General features: G+C 41.4%; 1 protein-coding gene across 1 annotated transcript in view; it reads left to right on the top strand.

Annotated features, from left to right (window-relative positions):
• fam20ca (FAM20C golgi associated secretory pathway kinase a) overlaps positions 1-20,861 on the top strand; it is a gene marked incomplete at both ends in the record, with an annotated part of 112,301 nt that extends 91,440 nt beyond the window's left edge. Inside the window, one exon of the mRNA XM_084329148.1 lies at positions 20,603-20,861. Within this exon, the coding sequence (XP_084185274.1) occupies positions 20,603-20,861 (259 nt within the window). The remainder of the gene's footprint in view (positions 1-20,602) is intronic.
• Positions 20,862-22,151: the final 1,290 nt, after the last annotated feature.

Here is a 22,151-nt window from a genome sequence, read left to right as displayed (position 1 = left end):
CTCTCGGAAGTATTTGTGATGTATTCTGCTTGTGTAACTTTAGGTTAGTTTTAACGTTAGCTGGCAGCTACAGGCACTCGAGGTCGAGGAAGAGCTGCTGAATTTAATCGGCAGGAGGAGAGAGAGCTCGTCAAAGCTGGATATATCCCTGTGGCTGTGGTTGTAGGCACGAAAATGCAGCTCGAACTACCTGTTATTATATTAAATTAATATACAACTTGTCCGTGTCCAGTCCTTTCGAACTGCCCCACCGTCCGTTCATTGTAAACAATGATGCATGTAATTATATTAACGTTACTGTGTGTTGTTGTAGCTATGTTAATAAATTCTGAATGGCATTAACGTTAGTTGGGTATGATAGAGCATTGAATAGCATCAAGTTCAACGCTAGCTGGCTGGCTACAACAATGGAGGATGGTATTCTCTGCGGGACCAATATTATTATATGACAGCCCCGCCCCCATTCGCTAACCAACCAATCACTGCTACGCAATATCAACGCAACGGTTGTTTAGGTTAGATTTGGGTGAAAGGTACGCAACATCCTCACAACACAGTCTACAAGACCCTCTAAAACAACCGCGCTGAAATCGCGCTGATGTTGTGTTGATGTTGCTTTGAAGTTGCTGTAGCATGAAGAGGCCTTTAGTCCTCTATAGAGCTTAGTCCTCTATAGAGCTTAGTCCTCTGTAGAGCTTAGTCCTCTATAGAGCTTAGTCCTCTATAGAGCTTAGTCCTCTATAGAGCTTATAGAGCTTAGTCCTCTATAGAGCTTAGTCCTCTATAGAGCTTAGTCCTATATAGAGCTTAGTCCTCTGTAGAGCTTAGTCTGTAGAGCTTAGTCTGTAGAGCTTAGTATGTAGAGCTTAGTCCTCTATAGAGCTTAGTCCTCTATAGAGCTTAGTTCTCTATAGAGCGTAGTCCTCTATAGAGCTTATTCCTCTGTAGAGATTAGTCCTCTATAGAGCTTAGTCCTATATTGAGCTTAGTCCTCTATAGAGCTTAGTCCTCTATAGAGCTTAGTCCTCTATAGAGCTTAGTCCTCTGTAGAGCTTAGTCCTCTATATAGCTTAGTCCTATATAGAGCTTAGTCCTCTGTAGAGCTTAGTCCTCTATAGAGCTTAGTCCTTTATAGTGCTTAGTCCTCTATAGAGCTTAGTCCTCTATAGAGCTTAGTCCTATATGGAGCTTAGTCCTCTATAGAGCTTAGTCCTCTATAGAGCTTAGTCCTCTGTAGAGCTTAGTCCTCTATATAGCTTAGTCTGTAGAGCTTATTCCTCTGTAGAGATTAGTCCTCTATAGAGCGTAGTCCTCTATAGTGCTTAGCCCTCTATAGAGCTTATTCCTCTATAGAGCTTATTCCTATATTGAGCTTAGTCTGTAGAGCGTATTCCTCTGTAGAGCTTAGTCCTCTATAGAGCTTAGTCTTCTGTAGAGCTTAGTCCTATATAGAGCTTAGTCCTATATAGAGCTTAGTCCTCTATAGAGCTTAGTCCTCTATAGAGCTTATTCCTATATTGAGCTTAGTCCTCTATAGAGCTTATTCCTCTATAGAGCTTAGTCCTATATTGAGCTTAGTCCTATATAGAGCTTAGTCCTATATAGAGCTTAGTCCTCTGTAGAGCTTAGTCCTATATAGAGCTTAGTCCTCTATAGAGCTTAGTCCTCTGTAGAGCTTAGTCTGTAGAGCGTAGTCCTATATAGAGCTTAGTCTGTAGAGCTTAGTCTGTAGAGCTTAGTCCTCTATAGAGCGTAGTCATCTGTAGAGCTTAGTCCTCTATAGAGCTTAGTCATCTGTAGAGCTTAGTCCTCTATAGAGCTTAGTCCTCTGTAGAGCTTAGTCCTCTGTAGAGCTTAGTCCTCTGTAGAGCTTAGTCCTCTATAGAGCTTAGTCCTCTATAGAGCTTAGTCCTCTATAGAGCTTAGTCCTCTATAGAGCTTAGTCATCTATAGTGCTTAGACCTCTATAGAGCTTAGGCCTCTATAGAGCTTAGTCCTCTATAGAGCTTAGTCCTCTATATAGCTTAGTCCTCTATAGAGCTTAGTCCTATATAGAGCTTAGTCCTCTATAGAGCTTAGCCCTCTATAGAGCTTAGTCCTCTGTAGAGCTTAGTCCTATATAGAGCTTATTCCTATATTGAGCTTAGTCCTCTATAGAGCTTAGTCCTCTATAGAGCTTAGTCCTCTATAGAGCTTAGTCCTCTGTAGAGCTTAGTCCTCTATAGAGCTTAGTCCTCTGTAGAGCTTAGTCTGTAGAGCTTAGTCCTCTATAGAGCTTAGTCTGGACTTTCCGTCTAGAAGCTTAGTCCTCTGTAAGCTTAGTCTGTAGAGCTTAGTCCTCTATAGAGCTTAGTCTGTAGAGCTTATTCCTCTATACGTGCTTGATCTCTGTAGAGCTTAGTCCTCTATAGAGCTTAGTCCTCTATAGAGCTTAGTCCTCTAGAGCTTAGTCCTCTGTAGAGCTTAGTCTGTAGAGCTTAGTCCTCTATAGAGCTTAGTCTGTAGAGCTTAGTCCTCATAGTGCTTAGTCCTATATAGAGCTTAGTCCTCTATAGAGCTTAGTCATCTGTATATATTAGTCCTCTGTAGAGCTTAGTCATATAGAGCTTAGTCCTATATAGAGCTGTGTCCTATATAGAGCTTAGTCCTATATAGAGCTTAGTCCTCTATAGAGCTTAGTCTCTGTATATATTAGTCCTCTAGAGCTTAGTCCTCTATAGAGCTTAGTCCTCTTAGAGCTTAGTCCTCTGTTGAGCTTAGTCCTGTTGAGCTTAGTCCTCTAGAGCTTAGTCCTCTGTATAGCTTAGTCCTCTATAGAGCTTAGTCCTCTGTAGAGCTTAGTCCTCTGTGAAGCTAGTCCTCTATGAGCTTAGTCATGCTATAGTACTCTATAGAGCTTATAGAGCTTAGTCCTCTATAGAGCTTAGTCCTCTATAGAGCTTAGTCCTCTATAGAGCTTAGTCTGTAGAGCTTAGTCGTAGAGCTTAGTATGTAGAGCTAGTCTCTATAGAGCTTAGTCCTCTATTGAGCTTATTCCTCTATAGAGCGTAGTCCTATCTTGAGCTTAGTCCTCTATAGAGCTTAGTCCTCTATAGAGCTTAGTCCTCTATAGAGCTTAGTCCTCGGTAGAGCTTAGTCCTCTATATAGCTTAGTCCTCTATAGAGCTTAGTCCTCTGTAGAGCTTAGTCTGTAGAGCTTAGTCCTATATAGAGCTTAGTCTGTAGAGCTTAGTCTGTAGAGCTTAGTCCTCTATAGAGCGTAGTCCTCTGTAGAGCTTAGTCCTCTATAGAGCTTAGTCCTCTGTAGAGCTTAGCCCTCTATAGAGCTTAGTCCTCTATAGAGCTTAGTCCTATATAGAGCTTAGGCCTCTATAGAGCTTAGTCCTCTATAGAGCTTAGTCCTCTGTAGAGCTTAGTCCTATATAGAGCTTATTCCTATATTGAGCTTAGTCCTCTATAGAGCTTAGTCCTCTATAGAGCTTAGTCCTCTACAGAGCTTAGTCCTCTGTAGAGCTTAATCCTCTATAGAGCTTAGTCCTCTGTAGAGCTTAGTCTGTAGAGCTTAGTCCTCTATAGAGCTTAGTCTGTAGAGCTTAGTCCTCTATAGTGCTTAGTCCTATATAGAGCTTAGTCCTCTATAGAGCTTAGTCCTCTATAGAGCTTAGTCCTCTGTAGAGCTTAGTCTGTAGAGCTTAGTCCTCTATAGAGCTTAGTCTGCAGAGCTTAGTCCTCTATAGTGCTTAGTCCTATATAGAGCTTAGTCCTCTATAGAGCTTAGTCCTCTGTATATATTAGTCCTCTGTAGAGCTTAGTCCTATATAGAGCTTAGTCCTATATAGAGCTTAGTCCTATATAGAGCTTAGTCCTATATAGAGCTTAGTCCTCTATAGAGCTTAGTCCTCTGTATATATTAGTCCTCTGTAGAGCTTAGTCCTCTATAGAGCTTAGTCCTCTATAGAGCTTAGTCCTCTGTAGAGCTTAGTCCTCTGTTGAGCTTAGTCCTCTGTTGAGCTTAGTCCTCTATAGAGCTTAGTCCTCTGTAGAGCTTAGTCCTCTATAGAGCTCAGTCCTCTGTAGAGCTTAGTCCTCTGTTGAGCTTAGTCCTCTATAGAGCTTAGTCATCTATAGAGCTTAGTCTTATATAGAGCTTAGTCCTCTATAGAGCTTAGTCCTCTATAGAGCTTAGTCCTCTATAGAGCTTAGTCTGTAGAGCTTAATCCTCTATAGAGCTTAGTCCTCTATAGAGCTTAGTCCTCTATAGAGCTTAGTCTGTAGAGCTTAGTCCTCTATAGAGCTTAGTCCTCTGTAGAGCTTAGTCCTCTATAGAGCTTAGTCCTATATAGAGCTTAGTCCTCTATAGAGCTTAGTCCTATATAGAGCTTAGTCCTCTATAGAGCTTAGTCCTCTATAGAGCTTAGTCTGTAGAGCTTAGTCCTCTATAGAGCTTAGTCCTCTGTAGAGCTTAGCCCTCTATAGAGCTTAGGCCTCTATAGAGCGTAGTCCTCTATAGAGCTTAGTCCTCTATAGAGCTTAGTCTGTATAGCTTAGTCCTCTATAGAGCTTAGTCCTCTATAGAGCTTAGTCCTCTATAGAGCTTAGTCCTCTATAGAGCTTAGTCCTATATAGAGCTTAGTCCTCTATAGAGCTTAGTCTCCGGCCAATTTTATTTGTGTTGTACCTGCTCCCCTTAGGGCCTATACTCCGAAAGCATGGCGTCTCCTTTCACTGCTACGCAGATGACAGCCAGATTTACATGCCATTAAAAAGAAACACTACCAACCCGGTAAAACCACTATTAGCATGCCTTGACGATGTTAAGGCATGGCTGGCATCAAACTGTCTTTGTCTCAATGACAGTAAAACAGAGGTCATGGTGTTTGGTCCCAGCAATGGTCATGTGCCTCCTCCTGGTGACTTGGGCCCTCTTGGGCTTTTTCTGAAGCCAACAGTCACCAACCTAGGGGTAAAATTAGATTGTGACCTAAAGCTGGACAAGCAGATCAATACTGTGGTGGGAAGGAGCTTTTTCCAACTTAGGAGGCTGTCCAAGGTCAAACCTTTTTTATCCCGTTCGGTTTTTGAAACGGTTATCCATGCTTTTATGACCTCTCGCCTTGATTACTGTAATGCCCTGTACGTGGGCGTCAGTCAGGCCTCCCTCTCTCGTTTGCAGTTGGTGCAAAACGCCGCTGCCCTTCTGCTGATGGGAACGCGAAAGCGGGAGCACATTTCCCCTGTGCTGACTGCCCTCCACTGGCTTCCTGTGCGTTTTAGGATTGATTTTAAGGTTTTACTGTTTGTTTTTAAATGTTTGAACGGCTTGGCACCGGGTTACCTCTCAGACCTGCTGGAACCCTATGTTCCTCTAAGGTCCCTCAGGTCCTCTGACCAGCTCCTCTTGGCCGTTCCAAACTCCAGGCTGAAGCTTAGGGGGGACCGTGCTTTGGCAGTGGCAGCCCCAAAGCTCTGGATAGAGCTGCCACTGCATGTTAGGCAGGCCCCCACTCTGCAGGTGTTTAAATCATGCCTCAAAACACACTTATTTGCTCTGGCTTTTGTTTTTTAAACCGTTTTTGAGAGATTGGCCTTTTTATGTGACACATTGTACTGTTTTATTGTGTGCTTTCATTAAATTTTTATGTTTTATGTTTTATCCTATGTTTGTGGACTTGTACAGCACTTTGGTCAACTTTGTTGTTTTAAATGTGCTATATAAATAAAGTGGATTGGATTGGATTGGATAGTCCTATATAGAGCTTAGTCCTCTATAGAGCTTAGTCTGTATAGCTTAGTCCTCTATAGAGCTTAGTCTGTATAGCTTAGTTATTCTGTATAGCTTAGTCCTATATAGAGCTTAGTCCTCTATAGAGCTTAGTCTGTAGAGCTTAGTCCTCTATAGAGCTTAGTCCTCTGTAGAGCTTAGTCCTCTATGGAGCTTAGTCTGTATAGCTTAGTCCTCTATAGAGCTTAGTCTGTAGAGCTTAGTCCTCTATAGAGCTTAGTCCTCTGTAGAGCTTAGTCCTCTATGGAGCTTAGTCTGTATAGCTTAGTCCTCTATAGAGCTTAGTCTGTAGAGCTTAGTCCTATATAGAGCTTAGTCCTATATAGAGCTTAGTCCTCTATAGAGCTTAGTCTGTATAGCTTAGTCCTCTGTAGAGCTTAGTCCTATATAGAGCTTAGTACTCTGTAGAGCTTAGTCCTATATAGAGCTTAGTCCTCTATAGAGCTTAGTCCTATATAGAGCTTAGTCCTCTGTAGAGCTTAGTCCTATATAGAGCTTAGTCCTCTATAGAGCTTAGTCCTCTATAGAGCTTAGTCCTCTGTAGAGCTTAGTCCTCTATATAGCTTAGTCCTATATAGAGCTTAGTCATCTGTAGAGCTTAGTCCTCTATAGAGCTTAGTCCTTTATAGTGCTTAGTCCTCTATAGAGCTTAGTCCTCTATAGAGCTTAGTCCTATATTGAGCTTAGTCCTCTATAGAGCTTAGTCCTCTATAGAGCTTAGTCCTCTGTAGAGCTTAGTCCTCTATATAGCTTAGTCTGTAGAGCTTATTCCTCTGTAGAGATTAGTCCTCTATAGAGCTTAGTCCTCTATAGAGCTTAGTCCTCTATAGTGCTTAGCCCTCTATAGAGCTTATTCCTCTATAGAGCTTATTCCTATATTGAGCTTAGTCTGTAGAGCTTATTCCTCTGTAGAGCTTAGTCCTCTATAGAGCTTAGTCTTCTGTAGAGCTTAGTCCTATATAGAGCTTAGTCCTATATAGAGCTTAGTCCTCTATAGAGCTTAGTCCTCTATAGAGCTTATTCCTATATTGAGCTTAGTCCTCTATAGAGCTTATTCCTCTATAGAGCTTAGTCCTATATTGAGCTTAGTCCTATATAGAGCTTAGTCCTATATAGAGCTTAGTCCTCTGTAGAGCTTAGTCCTATATAGAGCTTAGTCCTCTATAGAGCTTAGTCCTCTGTAGAGCTTAGTCTGTAGAGCTTAGTCCTATATAGAGCTTAGTCTGTAGAGCTTAGTCTGTAGAGCTTAGTCCTCTATAGAGCGTAGTCCTCTGTAGAGCTTAGTCCTCTATAGAGCTTAGTCCTCTGTAGAGCTTAGTCCTCTATAGAGCTTAGTCCTCTATAGAGCTTAGTCCTCTATAGAGCTTAGTCCTCTATAGAGCTTAGTCATCTATAGTGCTTAGACCTCTATAGAGCTTAGGCCTCTATAGAGCTTAGTCCTCTATAGAGCTTAGTCCTCTATATAGCTTAGTCCTCTATAGAGCTTAGTCCTCTATAGAGCTTAGTCCTCTGTAGAGCTTAGTCCTCTATATAGCTTAGTCCTATATAGAGCTTAGTCATCTGTAGAGCTTAGTCCTCTATAGAGCTTAGTCCTTTATAGTGCTTAGTCCTCTATAGAGCTTAGTCCTCTATAGAGCTTAGTCCTATATTGAGCTTAGTCCTCTATAGAGCTTAGTCCTCTATAGAGCTTAGTCCTCTGTAGAGCTTAGTCCTCTATATAGCTTAGTCTGTAGAGCTTATTCCTCTGTAGAGATTAGTCCTCTATAGAGCTTAGTCCTCTATAGAGCTTAGTCCTCTATAGTGCTTAGCCCTCTATAGAGCTTATTCCTCTATAGAGCTTATTCCTATATTGAGCTTAGTCTGTAGAGCTTATTCCTCTGTAGAGCTTAGTCCTCTATAGAGCTTAGTCTTCTGTAGAGCTTAGTCCTATATAGAGCTTAGTCCTATATAGAGCTTAGTCCTCTATAGAGCTTAGTCCTCTATAGAGCTTATTCCTATATTGAGCTTAGTCCTCTATAGAGCTTATTCCTCTATAGAGCTTAGTCCTATATTGAGCTTAGTCCTATATAGAGCTTAGTCCTATATAGAGCTTAGTCCTCTGTAGAGCTTAGTCCTATATAGAGCTTAGTCCTCTATAGAGCTTAGTCCTCTGTAGAGCTTAGTCTGTAGAGCTTAGTCCTATATAGAGCTTAGTCTGTAGAGCTTAGTCTGTAGAGCTTAGTCCTCTATAGAGCGTAGTCCTCTGTAGAGCTTAGTCCTCTATAGAGCTTAGTCCTCTGTAGAGCTTAGTCCTCTATAGAGCTTAGTCCTCTATAGAGCTTAGTCCTCTATAGAGCTTAGTCCTCTATAGAGCTTAGTCATCTATAGTGCTTAGACCTCTATAGAGCTTAGGCCTCTATAGAGCTTAGTCCTCTATAGAGCTTAGTCCTCTATATAGCTTAGTCCTCTATAGAGCTTAGTCCTATATAGAGCTTAGTCCTCTATAGAGCTTAGCCCTCTATAGAGCTTAGTCCTCTGTAGAGCTTAGTCAAATATAGAGCTTATTCCTATATTGAGCTTAGTCCTCTATAGAGCTTAGTCCTCTATAGAGCTTAGTCCTCTATAGAGCTTAGTCCTCTGTAGAGCTTAGTCCTCTATAGAGCTTAGTCCTCTGTAGAGCTTAGTCTGTAGAGCTTAGTCCTCTATAGAGCTTAGTCTGTAGAGCTTAGTCCTCTATAGTGCTTAGTCCTCTGTAGAGCTTAGTCCTCTATAGAGCTTAGTCCTCTATAGAGCTTAGTCCTCTATAGAGCTTAGTCCTCTGTAGAGCTTAGTCTGTAGAGCTTAGTCCTCTATAGAGCTTAGTCTGTAGAGCTTAGTCCTCTATAGTGCTTAGTCCTATATAGAGCTTAGTCCTCTATAGAGCTTAGTCCTCTGTATATATTAGTCCTCTGTAGAGCTTAGTCCTATATAGAGCTTAGTCCTATATAGAGCGTAGTCCTATATAGAGCTTAGTCCTATATAGAGCTTAGTCCTCTATAGAGCTTAGTCCTCTGTATATATTAGTCCTCTAGAGCGTAGTCCTCTATAGAGCTTAGTCCTCTATAGAGCTTAGTCCTCTGTTGAGCTTAGTCCTCTGTTGAGCTTAGTCCTCTATAGAGCTTAGTCCTCTGTAGAGCTTAGTCCTCTATAGAGCTTAGTCCTCTGTAGAGCTTAGTCCTCTGTTGAGCTTAGTCCTCTATAGAGCTTAGTCATCTATAGAGCTTAGTCCTCTATAGAGCTTATAGAGCTTAGTCCTCTATAGAGCTTAGTCCTCTATAGAGCTTAGTCCTCTATAGAGCTTAGTCCTCTGTAGAGCTTAGTCTGTAGAGCTTAGTCTGTAGAGCTTAGTATGTAGAGCTTAGTCCTCTATAGAGCTTAGTCCTCTATTGAGCTTATTCCTCTGTAGAGATTAGTCCTCTATAGAGCTTAGTCCTATATTGAGCTTAGTCCTCTATAGAGCTTAGTCCTCTATAGAGCTTAGTCCTCTATAGAGCTTAGTCCTCTGTAGAGCTTAGTCCTCTATATAGTGTAGTCCTCTATAGAGCTTAGTCCTCTGTAGAGCTTAGTCCTCTATAGAGCTTAGTCCTTTATAGTGCTTAGTCCTCTATAGAGCTTAGTCCTCTATAGAGCTTAGTCCTATATTGAGCTTAGTCCTCTATAGAGCTTAGTCCTCTATAGACCTTAGTCCTCTGTAGAGCTTAGTCCTCTATATAGCTTAGTCTGTAGAGCTTATTCCTCTGTAGAGATTAGTCCTCTATAGAGCTTAGTCCTCTATAGAGCTTAGTCCTCTATAGTGCTTAGCCCTCTATAGAGCTTATTCCTCTATAGAGCTTATTCCTATATTGAGCTTAGTCTGTAGAGCTTATTCCTCTGTAGAGCTTAGTCCTCTATAGAGCTTAGTCTTCTGTAGAGCTTAGTCCTATATAGAGCTTAGTCCTATATAGAGCTTAGTCCTCTATAGAGCTTAGTCCTCTATAGAGCGTATTCCTATATTGAGCTTAGTCCTCTATAGAGCTTATTCCTCTATAGAGCTTAGTCCTATATTGAGCTTAGTCCTATATAGAGCTTAGTCCTATATAGAGCTTAGTCCTCTGTAGAGCTTAGTCCTATATAGAGCTTAGTCCTCTATAGAGCTTAGTCCTCTGTAGAGCTTAGTCTGTAGAGCTTAGTCCTATATAGAGCTTAGTCTGTAGAGCTTAGTCTGTAGAGCTTAGTCCTCTTTTTTTTGTATTTTATTTTTTTTATTATTTTTTAAACAAACATATAAACAAACATGACAACACACGATAAGATATACAAGCATTAATTGTCAGGGCACATCCAATGAGATCACCTTTTGGTTAGTTGTTTTATATAAGATATACCCATAATACCTGTTATCTAAAAAAATAAAAACCCTACACACATATGCTCAGCTCGAACCCCCCCCTCCCGGACCCCACCTTGAGAAGTACCTCCACTATCCCTCGCACCTAACCAGACACTACCATTATAAGCTAGCTTTTATTCTCTCCACCACTTCTAACCACATTGACATTTTGGATTCATTGAGACCCAGAATTCTTGCTGTAGATATTTCATGGTAAATTACATCGAGATATGTAAGAAACCAAACTTTACGGCACATTTTTTCCGGTTGAAACCAGCGTGATGCGATCAGCTTTTTGGCTACTGTGATACCCGATAAAACCAATCTCTTTAGCTGTGGATTCACTGCAAACTCAAAAACATCATTCAACAGCAATACCGAGGGGTGTACAGGTATATTCCAAGATACGAGTTTTGATATTTGTTGGGTCACATCTTTCCAGAATGCCTTAACTGGTGAGCAGTCCCAATACATGTGCATAAATGTCCCTTCGTCCCCATTTGTACATTGGGTGCATTTGGAATCTTGTTTGAGCCCCATTCGGCACAGTCTTATAGGAGTCAAGTATGTCCTGTGAATATAGTTAAGATTGATTTGTTGATGATCCGGGTTCCTTGATGTAAGTCGGACATTTGCCCAGGCTCCTTGCCAATCAAAGTCATTTTCCAGGTCTGGTATATCCCTCCTCCAGACAGAGTCAAGTTGGAGGGTTTCATACGAGGACGTTAGTAATTGATGATAAAATTCTGAAACAAAACCTCTCGATGTCTCTCTTGAGTAGAAGAATTTGTGGTATCTGTGGTGTTCAATTGGTCTGTCTAATGGAACACTGTGAGACTTCAAACATAGCTCTAACTGTTTGTGAAAAAGCCATGTGGACTTGGTGAGATTAAATTTTTTGCGTATTTCTTTATCACTACAAAAACCCTGTTTGTTAAAAACATCCCCTAATGAGTGTATGCCTTGCTCTTCCCATATAGGGAATCTTATAGGTCGTTTCCCAATTAAGAGAGCATTGTTATTGAATAAGGGAGTATGATTGTGCCATTCTTGTGGGTTAGGATTTTTTTTTTGTGATTCACGCCATATCCGGATCGCATGAGTAATTATGGGGCCAAATTTTCGTTCACAGTGCTTGATTGGTAGTTTAGTGTATGCTATGTCCTTCAGTCTATGTGGGGCTACTATGTTTTCTTCTATTTTTCTCCAAGATGCTAATGCTTGGGAGTCAAACCATGTTGTCAATGGACTTAATGAGTACGCCTTAAAATATAGGAAAAAATCTGGAAATGCCATGCCACCATCTGCTTTATTTCTCTGTGCGGTGGATCTTTTTATACGTGGTGGTTTGTTATTCCAAATAAATTTGTATGTGGAGGAGTGTAATCTTTCCCAGTAACCCTCTGGAGGGGGTAACGGTAGCATTGAACAGAAGAAGTTGATTTTAGGTAGTACATCCATCTTAACTATTGATATCCGTGCTTGTACTGTGTTCTTAAGTTTTGCCCATCTATCAAGGTCGTCTTTGATTTTGTTTTGGATTTTTGTGTAGTTGTGCTTCACCGTTTGTCTTATGGTAGGGAATATTTCCACTCCCAAGCATCTGAAATGTTTTACCATCGGTATCTGTCCTGGGAGGGTTGTATCTTTTTTTGCAGGGGTGTTAAGTGGAAGGAAAGCCGACTTCGGCCAATTTATCTTAAATCCCGATAAATCACCAAAGTCCTCAATCAACTTGAGCAGATGAGGCAATGTGGTGTTGGGGTTTTTCATGAACAATATTACATCGTCCGCATATAAACAAATTTTTTGTTGTGTGCCCTTGATTACGATAGGTTCTATGGATTGGGATTGTCTTATATATTGTGCTAAAGGCTCTAATGATAGATTGAACAGTCCGGGACTAAGAGGACAACCCTGTCTGGCAGAGCGTGATACCGGAAATATTTCAGAGATGATTGTGCCTGTTGTAATCATGGCCGATGGGTCTTTGTATAATACTTTAATCATATCGATAAATCCTTTTCCTAACCCCATCCTTTCTAGCACTGCCCACAGATACGACCATTCCAGCCTGTCAAAGGCCTTCATAGCATCCAGGGACAGCATCGCCTTAGGTATGGTGTCCTCCTTGTCGGCATCAAGTACGTGCAGTATACGTCTTATGTTCTCAGTGATCAGGCGGCCTCCTATGAAGCCAGTTTGGTCCGGGTGAACTAAAGACGTCATATGCTTTTGTAATCTCATGGCTAATACCTTAGAGTACAGTTTGATATCTGTTCCGAGGAGGCTTACAGGTCTATAACTACCGCACTCGTTGGGGTCTTTGTCTTTTTTAAGGAGGACTGTTATGAGTGCAATATTGTCAATTTTATGGAAGTTCCCCTCCTTGACTGAGTATAAGATCATATTTAGTAATAAGGGGCCAATTATGTCCCAACAAGAAAGGTACATTTCTGATGGGAAACCGTCTCTTCCTGGAGCCTTACCACTTTTCATTGCGGTTATGGCCTTCTTGAGTTCCTCTAGTGTGATCGGTATTTCTAACTGTTTAGCGTCATCCTCTGAAAGTTTAGGGAGAATAATTTGATTAAGAAATGTGTCCATTTTGTTTTGATCGAAGGTCATTTCTGATTTATATAAATCGGAGTAGAATACTTTGAATGTATCGTTTATTTTTACAGGATCTGTTACAAGTACTTGTTGTGCTCTAATGGTAGTTATATCTGCAAATGTTGCATTAATTCTTAATCGCATGGCTAATAGGTGGCTGGGTTTGGAACCATGGGAGTACTGCTGTTGTCTTGTGCTGCGTATTTGTATTTCCGATTGTTGTCTGTATATGGCATTGATCTCTATTTTTAGTACGTTAACTTGATTTTCTAGTCGAGTTGAGTTGTTGTATTTCAGAGAATTAAATAACGTTGAGTAAAGCGTTTCCAGCTCATCCAGTTTTGTGCTTTGATTCTTGCGCATTTTGGAGGAAAAGCTATCCGTGAAGTCTTTGATCATTCCCTTTACCGACATCCATATTATTCTGGGGTCTTGCACCGAGTTTGCATTCTCCCGTTGGAATACTATAAGAGCTTCTTTGAGTTGTGTAATGAATTCCTTGTTGTTAAGCAGCAACGAGTTAAATCGCCATCTTGGGGCTCGGGAGGATAGTATACCAAATGTACCTTTAAGGAGTAAATAACAGTGATCTGATAGTGCGTTGGGTATCATTTCCACTTCATAATTATCAAATAGTCTCTGTGATGCAAAGACATAATCTATTCTGGATAGTGTCTTATGTCTCGCAGATCGACAAGAGTACTTTCGGGTCGTGGGATTAAGTAACCGCCATAAGTCCTTTACACCTGTAATCTTTGACCAATCCTTTAATGCCTTCGATGAATTCTTTTGTTCGCTGGAAAAGGCGAGGTAAGATTTGTCTATCCTTGGGTTCCAGATGGCATTAAAATCCGCTCCTATTATAAATGAGTAATCGGGAATGTCTAACATTGCATTGGTTAGTGTAGTGAAGAAATCTTCTTCGTACAAATTTGGGGCGTATACCGCTATCAACGCTATTTTCCTGTTCTTATGTTCAATCTTAGCTATAGTTATCCGACCTTCTACATCAGACCATACTCCCTTTAGTACAATATTCAACTTACGTTTAACGACTATTGCTACACCCCGAGTTCTCGTACCAATAGAGGAGTGACTGATATTATGGTATATGTTGTCCGCTAATTTACCTATGTCTTTCCCTAGAATGTGTGTTTCGCTTAGCAGAGCAATGTCCACATGTTCTTTTTTCATCAGTGTGAGCACGCTTTTGCATTTGAGTTGGTTATTTATTCCCCCGGTGTTCCATATCATTATATTCAAACTAGCCATAGTCTATACATGTTGCATTGTAATTTTTGGTAATGCTTCTAGAGTGCGAGGCAATAATAGATATACATCCCACTAGTGAGGTCCCGTTGAGAGCCGAGCTTAAAAACATACATATATACAAATAAAAATCCCCTACCCTTCCCTCCCACCGAGAGTCGTACAGGATTGTGTTCCATGAACACAACCTTTGCGTATGACTCTCTCCCTTGCACCACCGGATATCCCAGAATGATCCAATTATCCTTAACATTCCTATGTATACCATAGGATCTAACACTCTAAATTCTACCATAAGTAGAATGTCGACTGTGGCTTGGCCACTTACCCGTAAAAAATAAATAAATAAAAATTTAAATGAGATAAACTAAAAATAAAGACCAAAAATAAGCTTCAATTGTCATGCCTTAATCACTTACATTTTATATGAACTTGTAATTTATAGTAATTTATAGTAACCCATGAATAATATGAAGGTATTGAACTGAAGAGAGAGCAAGTAAAAGGAATAGAACATTAACTTAGATCTTAAAAGAGCATTGCTATGCTTAAACATCTAAAGTATTAATTGGAGAAGTAGTGAAATTATTTCCCATTAATAAAAAACAATTTTTAAATACGTATATGCAGCCTTTCCCCCGACCGGGGTGGGCGATGATCGTTGTGTAGAGTGATCTTTCAGCCGGCCGGCTATGATGGCTCTGTGGTTCTGCATCTAGATAGCTGTTGATTATTCCCCCGAGGGGCTTCTGGTAGAATGAATGACCACGTATTGCTGATATTCCAGAATGCTCCATATATCAAAGAATGCTTCGATGTTCTAGATTATTCCAATATGTCATTTTTACATTGTCTGAATGTTCCAGTATGTTCTGGAGTGTTCCAATCTTAAATCCAATATGTCCGCAATAATATAAACACGTCGGGGAAAGCATTCAAAAACTCTGAGCACGTAGGTCTCTCTGTCCCAAATCCTCGGTTATTAAAGGTTGTACTATATGGTGACCTTGCATAACTGAAATTTAAAAGGCCATTTATACACTATTCTGCTCCTGTTCAGACAGGAATTTGGCTGCATCTTCAGGCGAGTTGAGGAGAACCTTTGCTCCTTGTTTGTCGACGACGCGAAGTATTGCAGGGTATATTAGTAGGGGTCTGTATTTCCCCAGGTATAGTTGAGACATCACCGTCTTGAACTTGGCACGCAGTTCCACTACCTCACGACAATAATCTTCAAAGCAGTGTATTGGTACCTCCATGTATTTCAGATTGCCTTTCATCCTGCGAGTTTCACGCATAATCATTTCTTTTATTCTGACTTGGCGCAGTACAACTAATATCACTCTGGGCTTAGCGTTATTGCCAATGGAGCGGGGACCCAATCTGAAGCACTCATCCACCTCCGGTATTTTAGGAAGGATTCCTGTTCCCAAGATTTTCTGTAATTCTGTGGCAAACTCTTCAGGGTTTTCACATCTCACTGATTCGTCCAGACCGACAATACGAATATTCAGCCTGCGTTTTTGATATTCCATCTCGAATATTTTGGCTTTCTGTTCTTTATTGATTCGCGTGAGCTCCAACGTTATTTCGCTGAGCTCCGTCTTGATTTCATTGTAGTTCCCCTTCATCTCAGCAGTTAGGTTAACTGTGTTAGCCTCTACTTCCTTGTAGATGTGAGTGAAATTGATTTCGTGGGCTTCCACTACTTTCTCCAGAGCCTCGGTGCGTTTATTCTGTGCGTCGGCGTCCGCTCTCAGCGCATCAATTTTGCCTTCAATAGATTCTTTAATAGCATCTACTTTTTGAGTTATTATCTTCTCAGACAGTTGTGATTGGTGGATCATTTCCTTCATTATTGTCTTCCCCATTTCCTCCATTTTCCGGATGATATGTTCGGTATCTGCGGAGGTGTTTGATGGGGATGAACTTGAAGCGGCCTCTGTCAAGTCAATATTTTCTGCTGTCCGCTGTACGAATCCTGGGTCCCGCGGCGGGACCTCTTCGACTGGTTTTGCACTCGTTTTATCTCTCTTTGGTGACATCTCGATTCTTTTGGTCAATATAGTTAGTTGATAGTCTCAGTTGATATATGCGTCAAGTTTTAAACGCATTAATGGTATATAAATATGTTTTTAAAACGAAAAAAAAATAACGGGTGAGCAGCTGTGTCACATGCGACCTACTCCATTCTAAAGCTAAACCGGAAGCCTAGTCCTCTATAGAGCGTAGTCCTCTGTAGAGCTTAGTCCTCTATAGAGCTTAGTCCTCTGTAGAGCTTAGCCCTCTATAGAGCTTAGTCCTCTATAGAGCTTAGTCCTATATAGAGCTTAGTCCTCTATAGAGCTTAGTCCTCTATAGAGCTTAGTCCTCTGTAGAGCTTAGTCCTATATAGAGCTTATTCCTATATTGAGCTTAGTCCTCTATAGAGCTTAGTCCTCTATAGAGCTTAGTCCTCTATAGAGCTTAGTCCTCTGTAGAGCTTAGTCCTCTATAGAGCTTAGTCCTCTGTAGAGCTTAGTCTGTAGAGCTTAGTCCTCTATAGAGCTTAGTCTGTAGAGCTTAGTCCTCTATAGTGCTTAGTCCTATATAGAGCTTAGTCCTCTATAGAGCTTAGTCCTCTATAGAGCTTAGTCCTCTGTAGAGCTTAGTCTGTAGAGCTTAGTCCTCTATAGAGCTTAGTCTGTAGAGCTTAGTCCTCTATAGTGCTTAGTCCTATATAGAGCTTAGTCCTCTATAGAGCTTAGTCCTCTGTATATATTAGTCCTCTGTAGAGCTTAGTCCTATATAGAGCTTAGTCCTATATAGAGCTTAGTCCTATATAGAGCTTAGTCCTATATAGAGCTTAGTCCTCTATAGAGCTTAGTCCTCTGTATATATTAGTCCTCTGTAGAGCTTAGTCCTCTATAGAGCTTAGTCCTCTATAGAGCTTAGTCCTCTGTAGAGCTTAGTCCTCTGTTGAGCTTAGTCCTCTGTTGAGCTTAGTCCTCTATAGAGCTTAGTCCTCTGTAGAGCTTAGTCCTCTATAGAGCTTAGTCCTCTGTAGAGCTTAGTCCTCTGTTGAGCTTAGTCCTCTATAGAGCTTAGTCATCTATAGAGCTTAGTCTTATATAGAGCTTAGTCCTCTATAGAGCTTAGTCCTCTATAGAGCTTAGTCCTCTATAGAGCTTAGTCCTCTATAGAGCTTAGTCTGTAGAGCTTAATCCTCTATAGAGCTTAGTCCTCTATAGAGCTTAGTCCTCTATAGAGCTTAGTCTGTAGAGCTTAGTCCTCTATAGAGCTTAGTCCTCTGTAGAGCTTAGTCCTCTATAGAGCTTAGTCCTATATAGAGCTTAGTCCTCTATAGAGCTTAGTCCTATATAGAGCTTAGTCCTCTATAGAGCTTAGTCCTCTATAGAGCTTAGTCTGTAGAGCTTAGTCCTCTATAGAGCTTAGTCCTCTGTAGAGCTTAGTCCTCTATAGAGCTTAGGCCTCTATAGAGCTTAGTCCTCTATAGAGCTTAGTCCTCTATAGAGCTTAGTCTGTATAGCTTAGTCCTCTATAGAGCTTAGTCCTCTATAGAGCTTAGTCCTCTATAGAGCTTAGTCCTATATAGAGCTTAGTCCTCTATAGAGCTTAGTCTCCGGCCAATTTTATTTGTGTTGTACCTGCTCCCCTTAGGGCCTATACTCCGAAAGCATGGCGTCTCCTTTCACTGCTACGCAGATGACAGCCAGATTTACATGCCATTAAAAAGAAACACTACCAACCCGGTAAAACCACTATTAGCATGCCTTGACGATGTTAAGGCATGGCTGGCATCAAACTGTCTTTGTCTCAATGACAGTAAAACAGAGGTCATGGTGTTTGGTCCCAGCAATGGCCATGTGCCTCCTCCTGGTGACTTGGGCCCTCTTGGGCTTTTTCTGAAGCCAACAGTCACCAACCTAGGGGTAAAATTAGATTGTGACCTAAAGCTGGACAAGCAGATCAATACTGTGGTGGGAAGGAGCTTTTTCCAACTTAGGAGGCTGTCCAAGGTCAAACCTTTTTTATCCCGTTCCGTTTTTGAAACGGTTATCCATGCTTTTATGACCTCTCGCCTTGATTACTGTAATGCCCTGTACGTGGGCGTCAGTCAGGCCTCCCTCTCTCGTTTGCAGTTGGTGCAAAACGCCGCTGCCCTTCTGCTGATGGGAACGCGAAAGCGGGAGCACATTTCCCCTGTGCTGGCTGCCCTCCACTGGCTTCCTGTGCGTTTTAGGATTGATTTTAAGGTTTTACTGTTTGTTTTTAAATGTTTGAACGGCTTGGCACCGGGTTACCTCTCAGACCTGCTGGAACCCTATGTTCCTCTAAGGTCCCTCAGGTCCTCTGACCAGCTCCTCTTGGCCGTTCCAAACTCCAGGCTGAAGCTTAGGGGGGACCGTGCTTTGGCAGTGGCAGCCCCAAAGCTCTGGATAGAGCTGCCACTGCATGTTAGGCAGGCCCCCACTCTGCAGGTGTTTAAATCATGCCTCAAAACACACTTATTTGCCTTGGCTTTTGTTTTTTAAACCGTTTTTGAGAGATTGGCCTTTTTATGTGACACATTGTACTGTTTTATTGTGTGCTTTCATTAAATTTTTATGTTTTATGTTTTATCCTATGTTTGTGGACTTGTACAGCACTTTGGTCAACTTTGTTGTTTTAAATGTGCTATATAAATAAAGTGGATTGGATTGGATAGTCCTATATAGAGCTTAGTCCTCTATAGAGCTTAGTCTGTATAGCTTAGTCCTCTATAGAGCTTAGTCTGTATAGCTTAGTTATTCTGTATAGCTTAGTCCTCTATAGAGCTTAGTCCTCTATAGAGCTTAGTCCTCTATAGAGCTTAGTCTGTAGAGCTTAGTCCTCTATAGAGCTTAGTCCTCTGTAGAGCTTAGTCCTCTATGGAGCTTAGTCTGTATAGCTTAGTCCTCTATAGAGCTTAGTCTGTAGAGCTTAGTCCTCTATAGAGCTTAGTCCTCTGTAGAGCTTAGTCCTCTATGGAGCTTAGTCTGTATAGCTTAGTCCTCTATAGAGCTTAGTCTGTAGAGCTTAGTCCTATATAGAGCTTAGTCCTATATAGAGCTTAGTCCTCTATAGAGCTTAGTCTGTATAGCTTAGTCCTCTGTAGAGCTTAGTCCTATATAGAGCTTAGTACTCTGTAGAGCTTAGTCCTATATAGAGCTTAGTCCTCTATAGAGCTTAGTCCTATATAGAGCTTAGTCCTCTGTAGAGCTTAGTCCTATATAGAGCTTAGTCCTCTGTAGAGCTTAGTCCTATATAGAGCTTAGTCCTCTATAGAGCTTAGTCCTCTATAGAGCTTAGTCCTCTGTAGAGCTTAGTCCTCTGTTGAGCTTAGTCCTCTGTATAGCTTAGTCCTCTGTAGAGCTTAGTCCTCTGTTGAGCTTAGTCCTCTATAGAGCTTAGTCCTCTATATAGCTTAGTCCTATATAGAGCTTAGTCCTCTGTAGAGCTTAGTCCTCTATAGAGCTTAGTCCTCTATAGAGCTTAGTCCTCTATAGAGCTTATTCTGTAGAGTTTAGTCATCTATAGAGCTTAGTCCTCTGTAGAGCTTAGTCCTCTATATAGCTTAGTCCTATATAGAGCTTAGTCCTCTGTAGAGCTTAGTCCTCTATAGAGCTTAGTCCTCTATAGAGCTTAGTCCTCTATAGAGCTTAGTCTGTAGAGTTTAGTAATCTATAGAGCTTAGTCCTCTGTAGAGCTTAGTCCTCTATAGAGCTTAGTCCTATATAGAGCTTAGTCCTATATAGAGCTTAGTCCTATATTGAGCTTAGTCCTCTATAGAGCGTAGTCCTATATAGAGCTTAGTCATATATAGAGCTTAGTCCTCTATAGAGCTTAGTCCTCTATAGAGCTTAGTCCTCTATAGAGCTTAGTCCTCTGTAGAGCTTAGTCCTCTGTTGAGCTTAGTCCTCTATAGAGCTTAGTCCTATATAGAGCTTAGTCCTCTATAGAGCTTAGTCCTCTATAGAGCTTAGTCCTCTATAGAGCTTAGTCCTCTATAGAGCTTAGTCCTATATAGAGCTTAGTCCTATATAGAGCTTAGTCCTCTATAGAGCTTAGTCCTCTATAGAGCTTAGTCCTCTGTTGAGCTTAGTCTGTAGAGCTTAGTCCTATATAGAGCTTAGTCCTCTATAGAGCTTAGTCCTATATTGAGATTAGTCCTATATTGAGCTTAGTCCTCTGTAGAGCTTAGTCCTCTATAGAGCTTAGTCCTCTATAGAGCTTAGTCCTCTGTTGAGCTTAGTCCTATATTGAGTTTAGTCCTCTATAGAGCTTAGTCCTCTATAGAGCGTAGTCCTCTATAGAGCTTAGTCCTATATAGAGCTTAGTCCTCTATAGAGCTTAGTCCTCTGTAGAGCTTAGTCTGTAGAGCTTAGTCCTCTATAGAGCTTAGTCCTCTGTATAGCTTAGTCAGTTGAGCTTAGTCATCTATAGAGCTTAGTCCTCTATAGAGCTTAGTCCTCTGTAGAGCTTAGTCTTCTGTAGAGCTTCCAATAAGCCCATGTTCTCTTTGTCACCAGGGTGAGGAAGTCCACCCACTTGCGGCTTCAGTTGCTGGCCAAGGAGGAGTACCAGTTGAGCTTCCTGATGGAGGAGTCTTTGCTCCGTGACCACCTCTTCCCCGTCCTCATCCAGCCTCACCTCCATGCCATGGACCGCAGGCTGAGGCTGGTGCTCCAGGTCCTGGCGGACTGCATGGAGAAGGAGGGCTATGCCAACGTTGTGGAGGATGACCTGGCTGGGGACACAGCCACTCACAGGAGCCCAGGCCACAGGTAGTGAGGCCTGGGCGCTTGTATCCTGGGCAAGCAACAAGCCCTTCCGCGTTGCTCTGATTGGCCGAGCGCGCGCATGCGCATGAGCCGCGACAAGCCCCTCAGCCAGGCAGGAATACTAAGCTCCAGTTAACCTAATTTATACAAATGGAAGTATTGATTTCGCCGTAACGAATCATTAAAAAAATATACCGTTAACTGGAATATGTTGTTTCTTTACACATATGTTGGATTATGTAATTGGTTTGTCATGACAAACCAATAAAAAATCGCGAATTAACCGGTGGCTACAACAACACACAGTAACGTTAATATAATTACATGCATCATTGTTTACAATGAACGGTGGGGCTAATCGAAAGGACTGGACACGGACAAGTTAAACTAACCTAAAGTTAGTTGTTCACCAACAATCTACAGACACCAACAAACACAGAACCGGACTGTTATATTAAATTAATTGATTGCTATTTAACTTGTCTGTGTCCAGTCCTTTCGATTAGCCCCACCGTTCATTGTAAACAATGATGCATGTAATTATATTAACGTTACTGTGTGTTGTTGTAGCCACCGGTTAATTCACGATTTTTTATTGGTTTGTCATGACAAACCAATTACATAATCCAACATATGTGTAAAGAAACAACATATTCCAGTTAATGGTATATTTTTTTAATGATTCGTTACGGCGAAATCAATACTTCCATTTGTATAAATTAGGTTAACTGGAGCTTAGTATTCCTGCCTGGCTGAGGGGCTTGTCGCGGCTCATGCGCATGCGCGCGCTCGGCCAATCAGAGCAACGCGGAAGGGCTTGTTGCTTGCCGAAAGGATACAAGCGGCCTGGGCAGGTGGATGGATGGGAAAGGGGGGCAGCTTGGATCCCTAGATCCCGTCCTGGACCTTCAGTGATAGGTGGACAACGGACTGTCTGAGTCCATGGCGCCAAGCCGAAAACCCCACCTCTGACACCATTGTTGAATTCAGTGAATTCCGAGACTTACCGTCAATGCCTCTATGGAACCTGCTTCTAAGTATGTGTGTTTATATAAAAGAACTCTTTGTCCACAGATATCAAACTGAGACTGTGCAAAAAAAAAGAAGGCTTTGTATTTGTTAGATACAAATGTATTTAAATTTTTATCAGGCAGTGTATGGGACATAATAGGGACCAATGATTTGTGCTCTGGTTTTATGCTTTCCATGTTTGGTTAAGTGACGTTCAGTTTATTGTGTAAACCAATGAGATATAACTAAGACGGGACACATTATAGTCAGACTTGTAGCTTTATCA

Source organism: Notolepis coatsorum (genome assembly GCF_963971535.1).
Source record: "Notolepis coatsorum genome assembly, chromosome: 14".
In the NCBI taxonomy this organism is placed as follows: Eukaryota; Metazoa; Chordata; class Actinopteri; order Aulopiformes; family Paralepididae; genus Notolepis; species Notolepis coatsorum.
This window is presented reverse-complemented; position numbering and strand designations above follow the sequence as displayed.